General features: G+C 46.5%; 1 protein-coding gene across 1 annotated transcript; it reads right to left on the bottom strand.

The window, feature by feature from the left end:
• Positions 1–5,282: 5,282 nt before the first annotated feature.
• Positions 5,283–8,647, bottom strand: HEY1 (hes related family bHLH transcription factor with YRPW motif 1). Its single transcript, XM_004697504.2, has 4 exons — positions 8,597–8,647; positions 8,353–8,436; positions 7,978–8,059; positions 5,283–7,078 (listed from the first exon to the last, which is right to left on the bottom strand). Exons 1-4 carry the CDS (start codon positions 8,645–8,647, stop codon positions 6,501–6,503), a joined length of 795 nt encoding a protein of 264 aa, XP_004697561.1. The 3' UTR covers positions 5,283–6,500.
• Positions 8,648–8,651: the final 4 nt, after the last annotated feature.

Here is an 8,651-nt window from a genome sequence, read left to right as displayed (position 1 = left end):
TGCTGCCACAGTGGGAATTGCAATCAAAGTCATGAAACAAAACATGTAGGAATCATTGAATAAAAAAAACAATTTAATCTGCAAAACTTCCCCCAAATTCCAATAAAAGTTTTTTTAAAAAAAAACAACCCTGACTGTAAAGCATTTAATGGAACACACATTATTAATTAGCACAATAGTAATTTTCAGTTAAAAAAAAAAAGGAAGTTTTTTTGGCTACCAAGTTCCACTGGCTACCAATGAAAGGCTCAGTTGCATTTCCCACAGGTGCCTTGAAAGAAAGGCCCGGCCATCTCCTTCCACAAGTCCCAATCCTAGAAAACCCTCGGGAGTGCAATTCTGCTCGGAGACACTTGAGGTGGCCATGCGTCAGAATCAACTTGAGCTGCTTTGGGTTGGCAAATGTGAAAGAAAGATTTACCAAAGAACTATATGGAAGCATGGAATGATACATAACACAATCTATCAGCACAAAATCTGGAAACCTGCTCATATTCCCCAGACATACCTCTGAGGGACACTTGCTGATCTCAGTCTTGCTGGGACTTGTGGGCTGGGTAGGTAGGGGGGGGGGGACACGACATTCTGTGGCAAAGGTGCAAATGCAGGTCAGTGCCTACAAGCGGCTGAAACGAAGGGCCAAGGTTTCTTTTCCTTTTGCTTCTCTCTCCCCTGTTGCCATCCCCCCCACGCCCCCACCCCCTTACCCCCCCACCCCCGTGCCCAAGCAGAACAGTGAAGCAGGCGGAGTGTTTGCACAACGCTGTAGCTCCTCAAGATCAAGGCAGGCCTTATATTTCAAGTTGGGTTCGAAACAGCTTGCTTTGTGCTGGGACTGCTAACTTCCTGAAATCAGATGGCGCCTTTTAGGGCTTCCGTGTGCTGAGTCATGAGCAAGCTAAACCCTGGCTCTTTCAGTTAAAGGCACCAGGCTGAGAACCCTCCCTGGTGAAATGGACACAGGACCGACTCAAGAGCAGAAGAGGTTCTTGTGAAATGCTGAAACCATCCAAAAAGGTCTTAGCGTTCTCTCTCATTTCTTTGTTTTTCCTTGACAAATTTTAAGAACCTAGAAGTAATTTTTAAAGAAACAAACCACTGTCCTTTATCTCTACATGATATACACAGCTCCCTGCTTGGGGCAAAGAGTTAACACATTTGGGGCTAACCAAAAGTTGGGAAGTTCATCCAGGCAGAGGTACCTCATCAGTAATGCTTGGTGAACTACTCCCAAAAGCACACGCACTTAAAACCCCTGTGGAGTACAGGTCTATAGTTCTACCCCAGGTGAGACGTGAGGTCCCCAGGAGACAGAGTCCATGCCGTACTCCTATTACTATGAAATAAAATCTGATGATGATTTTTTTAAAAACTGAAACTCACTGCCATCGAGTCGGTTCTGACTCATAGAAATCCTGTAGAACAGAGTAGAATTACCCCCTTTGGATTTCCAATCCTTTAAATTTATACGAGAGTAGACAGCCTCGGCTTTCTCTCACAGAGCTGCTCCAGGGTTTGAACCGCTGACCTTGTGGTTAACAGTTTATTGCGTGTGAGCAGCTGTTTGCACAGCTCACTACACAACCTGTCAGGGCTCCTTCTATTATAGGAAGGTGTTTATTCATTAAGCATATTCAAAAGCTAATAATGGTGAAGATCTTAGAGACTTCTAGAACTCCAGGGACCACCCCGATGAGTTCCACAGGAGCAGTAGAGACGAGAGCAGCATCCTGCCAGGAGCATCTTTACTCTACGCAGTGGCTGGTGAGTTAAAACTGCCAAACCTGCTGTTCAGAGGCCAATGCTTATCTCATAGGGCTCCCAGGGCTCATTCTAAAAGGTCCTGAGGGATTTTACATTCAAGTCATCTGTATTTCTGGTTCAAGTAGTCCCTGGCTTAGGATGGGGTTCCCTACCACTGTTTCAGTCATAAAGTGGTTCTAATTTGCATATTCCCCCTATTGCTTATTAGGAGTGTCTATGCTCACAGCTCTGATGCTGGAGCCACTGTGGCAGCCACGGTGTCAATCCATGATTTGGAGGGTCTCTGTGTCAATCCATGATTTGGAGGCTCTTTTCCAGGGCCTGGGCCCTCCTGATTACACATTATGTGAAAGGCAGAAATCCTTGCTTCTAAGGAACATTCTGGCTATACTTCACACAAGACGGATTTCTGGCTTCTTCTGGCCATCCCTGGTACTTTTATTATTCTTCAGGGACACCATAACTCAAATGCACCAATTCTTCTCTGATCTTCCTTATTCATTGTTCAGCTTTCACATGCATACGAAGCAACTTGTCTGAAATGCAATAATTCTGCCCCCCCCCCCATACTTCACTTCATTAATCCATAGTAATACACTTAAGGAACTTAAGTAGACAATTATTGAGGCCTTTCATGATTCTCTATGACCGGTGAAGTTTTCCTCATAAGGAAACAGTATGAACCACTTAAAGTTTTTCACTTACATATATGTACTTGGAATAAACGTCTATAATATAGAAGCATGTTTATTACCATCAAAGGACCCTAATGTTAATCAGGGGGGAGGTGATGAGGGATGGGAGGCATAGTAGTTGCAAGTTGGAATGCTAACAGAAAGTTCAGCAGTTCAAAACTGAGGGAAAAAGACAGGGCTCTCAATTCCCGTAAAGATTTACAGACAGGGTAAATCAGAAACTCACGGGGGTTGTACTCAGCCTTACAGGGTCACGGTGCATCACCATGGACTCAGTGACAGTAAATGCATGTTAATGGCTTTTACTGCATCAAGTCAGAATAGAAGGGGGCGTTTTCTTATGTTCTTCTTCCTCTTCTTTTTTCATGATATTGGCTAATAGCCTCAATCCCACCCCCCTGCGCAGGAAGCTCCAATTCTCCTGGATTCCCAGGAAGGGAACAGACGCCCGCCTTGTTTTTGTGATTGTAAGTTTCACATGCTAGACCTTTCTCAACACGTCACCCACCATCTGATGAACTTAGCTAGGAATGTTAAGTTCCTAGCCATCGGTCAACTTCAAAGGATTTATAAAGAAACCACAATGTTTCTCGGGAAAACGACACAATCTAGAAAATGAGCCCCCTAGACGATCTTCCTCCCCACCCTGCCCTCCAAGAGATGGGGAGAAAGCAGCAACCGGCTCCAGATGCAGGGAGCATTGATGTGGCCAGTGCAGCTCCCCAGCTCTCAGCAGACTGAGCTCCAAGACAGGCACCCATCCCCTCTCCATCCAGGTCTCAAAGCTCGCTGGCAATTCTGACAGTGCAAGGACAATGCTGCTCACTTGTGCCGTGATGCCATTTGTAATCCAAGTGTCTAAAACGAAGCTAGCACTTCATAAAGAATTCTCCTGTCACTCTGTAAGTGCCATCGAGCCAGCTCTGACCCATAGCGGCCCTCTGTACAACGGAGAGTAACACTGACGAGTCCTGCACCCCGCTCACAATGAATCTCGGTTGAACCCATTGTTACAGCCACTGTGCCAATCCACCTTGTCGAGGGTCTTCCTCTTTCCCGCTGCCCCGCTCGCTTACCAGGTTCTCCAAGGACTGGTCTCCCCTCACAACATGGCCAAAGGGAGATGAAGTCTTGCCATCCTTGGCTCTAAGGAGCTTTCTGCCTATACTTCTAACAAGCTAGATCTGTCGGTTCTTTTGGCAGTCCATGGTACTTTCAACACTCTCCACCCGCACCATAATTCAAATGCCCCAATTCTCCTTCAGACTGCCTTATGCAATGTCCAGCTTTCACATGCATCTGAGGCAATAGAAAATACCATGGCTTGAGACAGGCGCATCTCAGTTCTCAAAGTATGAGTGCACAGCATCATTAGACAGAAATAATGCCTGTGTCACCAGGCTGCTCTCAGCACAGAACGCTGTACCACATTGGGGTCCATATCTGAGGCCAGGTGGTGGGTGAAATGTTGAGTAGGGTCTAGCATGTGAAACTTGCGCTCACAGACACTGCAGCATCAAATGTCAATTGGTGGGTCTCTAAACGGGCCTTCATGGGCAAGGAAATAGCTCAAATCAGACTGAGGTTTGCAAAGGCAGGAAAGCACTCAGGTGACAGTGTTTGAAAACTATGGACCATTTGACAATTGTATACCGAGGGTACCTACCTAGTGTTCAGTTATATGCCAAACAGAAAATTCATTTTTCTTCCTTCCCGGGAATCCAGGAGCCTGTGTTTAATCTCAAAGCGCAGAGCCAAGTTTGCCTTCCTATCTTCCATTTTTAATTTGAGAGGGAAGGGAGAACTCAGTGGTTGAGCAAAGATAAAAGGCTGGTTTCTGTCATCTGCCAGAGCAAGTTTTCTCCCTCTCCTCGTCCTCCAGCCTCAAGATCAAGCCAAGCTCCTACCAAGCTCAGAAACTGCCTTTTCCCTCGAGGGCATCAAAACCCAAACCCACTGCTATCAAGACCACTTCAATTCAGAGACCACTCAATTCAGTTGTTCAGACTGGAACTTCTTGGGCTCCCCATATTTCTCCCACAGGTTTGAACCAATGTTTAGATTTGCAGCCCAGCACCTGAGCCAGTGCACCACTAGGGTCCCCGCTCTCATGGCTGTGGCTCTTTAAAGGGCAGAACTATGGGTAAGGAAATGGGAAGGCACCCCTCTTTCCGGAGGCAGTCTCACTGCCTCTGTTCTAACCTAAAGGTTATGTCCGTTTCCTCACTACACATCTCTAAGTCAAACGCAACTGAAGGGTTAAGCAAACTCCTTAGAAACAAGACAGGGGAGGAGGAGTTGTGCAGGTGTGAAATTACAGCCTGCCACCTCCTCACTCCCCAGGCCAGTTCCCATAGAGTCCCCCCCACGGAGCCTCAGATAGCAAGGTTTGGGGGATTTTTTTGTCTTGCTTTTTCAATATGAATAAATAAATGAAATGAATTTTCTGTTTAGCGTATAACTGAACACTCAGTAGGTGCCCTCAGTATACAATTGTCAAGTGGTCCACACAAGTTTTCAAAGACTATCACCGGAGTGCTTTCCTGCCTTGGCAAATCCCAGTCTAATTAGAGCGATTTCCTTGCCCTTGGACGGCCCATTTCGAGCCCTGCCATTTGGCGTTCTGGCTAAAGGTCTTCTGAGAGAAGCCAGAGCTCTGAGCTGGAATGAAGTCACCTGATTCAACAGCTCAGGCTCACACAGTTCAGAATTCCAAGAATAAAGAGACTTGCACACCTAAGAAAATGGATCACCCAGGCAGAATGAAAATGAGAGAAAATCTCTTTTTTCTTAGTCAATAGATGGAAGAGATGTACAGCAGAATAATTTGTTCTTTTTTATTTAGTCACAGCACACATGAGTACAACAGAGGTCAAACCCAGTTCAGTGGAGGTCAAGCTGCCCTGCTCAAGGAATAAGCCCGTAAAATGACCCTTGGATTGCCTGCATCAATGAAGTGAACCACAGGAAGCACAGCAAAGCCCTTTCAGGTTATCTCAACGACCACTGAAGAGAGACACAACATGAAAGCTTCCGTGTTGGAAGAAAATATGGACGTTCGCGGGAAATTAGGCTGTGCCTTTAACGGGTTCCACTGTGCCTCTCCATTGACCACTTGTACACCACGATCACTTATCCACTCTACCGTGTGTGAAGGTGAGGTTTATGGGATTCCACATCCATTGCATTGCAGGGGGCTAGGAAACAGGGGTTGGGGTGGGGCATATTCTGTGAGATTCTCTTCACTCTCATTCCCCACCAATATTCTAGCAGAGGCTTAAACTGCCAGGGGCTCTCTCCAAACCACATCAGAAATTCAAGTTCCAGCAGAGGACAGCAGTGACTGGGACTCAGAGGGGGAAGTCCACTCACTGAAGGTCTTGAACACACGCACTTTACTGTTTGCTATAGGACGCATGGAACTGAGACGTCCTCTTTCTTGGATAAAGCTGATCATCTGATTTGTCAACGCTTTGTTCAAAAATATGAAATTCAGGAAAAGTCCCTCCCCCCGCCCCCCCAATAAAGAAAAAAAAAAGTTTTTTTTTATACAACAACTTAATCTGTCAAAATATTAACAAATAGAATTATGTTAACATTAAGCATAGTGGTCTGGAAAAAATTAATTCTAAAAAGAAACTAATTATACAAGGAGAAACAAATTACTGGTTAAATTGTCCAAAATTGGTTGAGGCAATAAACGGAATCATTCTTAGATGTGTTTACAAAGTCAATCAGGCACAATCTAAACCTATCACAAAGTGTTGGTTTATACTTACTGTGTCCATTTAATGTCCTGAACAAAATCTTAGCAACCGTTTTTTTTTCCAATCTTCTAATACACATCGTACAAAAATTTAAAAAGGAAAAAAAACCACAAAAACCAACAGACCTTTAGTCTTTAAACAGAGTTTAACTGAAAGTGTACCTTTTTCCTTTTTACTTTAACTGATGACTTTAAGGTGATGTTGGCAACAGTCCAGCTCAGCTGGGATTGTTAAGCTTACCCGTCCTCCCACTTTCTAAGACAATGTCAGTTCTTTAAAAAGCGCCAATCTCAGTCCCCCAAGGTCTATAGGGCTTGCCAAGGTTTGCTGCCTGTGTGGGTGCCGAAGGGCTCAGTGCATTGGGCGAGAGCAGGTGGAAGGAGCTGAAAGAGAAGGGGAAGGACAGCGAGGCCACCGAGGAGAGCAGAGGCGGGGAGAGTTTGGAGGAGGTGACCACAGGGAGCACTGGTCCAAGGCCGCCGCTAGGCGGAGCTCGCAAGGCGGGCGCCTCCGGGTGTGAGGACGCCAACCTGCCCTGGGGGTGCGCTTCCGAAGGCGAGGCCGCCGCGCCAGCGTTCCCGGGGCCGTTCTGGGCTAGCAAGAGGGGGTGCGCGATGTGCGGGTGATGTCCGAAGGCGCTCCCCCAGGGGATGTGTCCAAGGCTGGCGTGGGCGCCGCTCGCGGCTTCCCGCTGGGAGGCGTAGTTGTTGAGATGGGAGACGAGTCTAACTCGAAGCGGGTCAGAGGCGTCCAATCCTTCAATGATGCTCAAGTAACGGGCGACTTCGGCCAGGCATTCCCGAAATCCCAAACTCCGATAGTCCATCGCAAGGGCGTGCGCGTCAAAATAGCCTGAGGGGAGAAAACACGAGACAGGGGCACCTCAGCGTTTTCCTCATAATAATTTCCCTCATTTATTCAATCTCAATGGCGGAGAGCCCTTCCTGGCAAATACCTACATCCTTACAATCTGAAAACCCAGTATGCGGAGTCAACCAAATTCTCTGCATTAATTAACGTGAGCAGTGTGCATGTGCTAGTGCAAGTTCAAAGTCCAATTAGAAACTGCCAAGCCGAAATTGGAATTATACCCTACCAATAGATGAAGCTATGCTCATTCCTTTAATGTTTTCCCTCAACAACAACAAAAAACACATCAAGGACGGAGAAACCACAGAGCAGTGAAATTCATTAGACACACAGATGTAAGTGATCATCACGGAGCTTTGAGGAGCTCGGTCCTCAGTAAAGCATTTTCCGGCTGGAGACAGACACACAGAGACAGACACACAGACCCCTGCGACCTTCTGTTATTTAACCACAAGTGTCTTTTCTCGAGTCCTAGGCTCATTTTTATAATCCTGGCACATAAAATTAATACCATCTCCTTTAAAACAAAACAAAAAAAATTGTTGAATGCTTTTTCTCAAAACTGCCAAGGGAAGATGTGAGAGCTACCTCATTTAAATCAGGGCTTTCGCCACTTTAAAGCAACTCACAAAATACAGTAGGTATTTTCCCAAAGAGGGTGCTGTATGTGGACTGTGCACGACTTCATGTGCAGAGCCATGGGATGATTAACTCACTGGAGAAAATCCTGGGTGCATTTGAAAATGTATTGGCACAGGGTTCTCTCTCCACCCGCCAAGCATAGGGTGAAAATAAGGCCGACACTGCGCCAATCCTGCAGCACGCTGCCGCCGCTCACTCCGCCCAGGGCGCTCGGAGCCCCCACCCCACGGGGAGGTTACCTTTCCCTCCTGCAGTGTGCAGCATCTTCAAGTGATCCACCGTCATCTGCAGGATCTCGGCTTTTTCAAGCTTAGCAGATCCCTAGAGGTTAAGGATGATTTAGCATCAAATGCTTTTGGAGGCGACAACTTTAAAAAAGCACACCAAACAACGTTATAATGTTATAAATCGTCACGTGTGTGCTAAACCACACAGTTCTCTGGGTAAATACGTTGTCGGTGTATGAATTCATCTCCTTTACATACGCCTATTTTTTAAAAAATAAACACGGATGAGTATCAGATTCCTGAGGGTGAGGTGGAGTGCGGTGGGGGAGGCCGGTCCGGAAGGTGCAGAGAGCTATACGGAAGAGTTCTACCCACTTTCTCCATTACCTGCTTCTCAAAAGCACTGGGAACCAGCCTCCTCAGCTCCGACAGACTGTTATTGATCCGGTCTCGTCGGCGCTTCTCAATGATCTGTAGGGAAGCAGGCAAAACACAGGCGGATACTTTCATGACGAATGTAAATTTCAAAATAAAGGTGGTTCCGTTAGCAACAAACAACAACCCTACCCCCACCCACCCCACCCATCACCACCAACCACCACCCAAAAAAAAGGAATGTAAACAGACTTACGCCTCTCCGTCTTTTCCTGGCCAAGATCTGGGAGGATGTAGTTGGGGACATGGAA

The sequence above is a fragment of the Echinops telfairi genome, unplaced genomic scaffold (genome assembly GCF_000313985.2).
Source record: "Echinops telfairi isolate 266 unplaced genomic scaffold, ASM31398v2 ScPeMD7_1;HRSCAF=3_0, whole genome shotgun sequence".
NCBI lineage: Eukaryota > Metazoa > Chordata > Mammalia > Afrosoricida > Tenrecidae > Echinops > Echinops telfairi.
The sequence above is the reverse complement of the archived record's forward strand: the minus strand, read 5'-3'. Positions and strand labels throughout refer to the sequence as shown.

Excerpts from the sequence above, each read along its gene's own strand:
- HEY1 (XM_004697504.2), bottom strand. The coding sequence starts at position 8,647 with ATGTCCCCAACTACATCCTCCCAGATCTTGGCCAGGAAAAGACGGAGA. Across the intron at positions 8,060-8,352 it reads CCAGTGCTTTTGAGAAGCAG|GGATCTGCTAAGCTTGAAAA; the intron begins GTAATGGAGAAA and ends CTTAACCTCTAG. Across the intron at positions 7,079-7,977 it reads GCACACTGCAGGAGGGAAAG|GCTATTTTGACGCGCACGCC; the intron begins GTAACCTCCCCG and ends TTCTCCCCTCAG.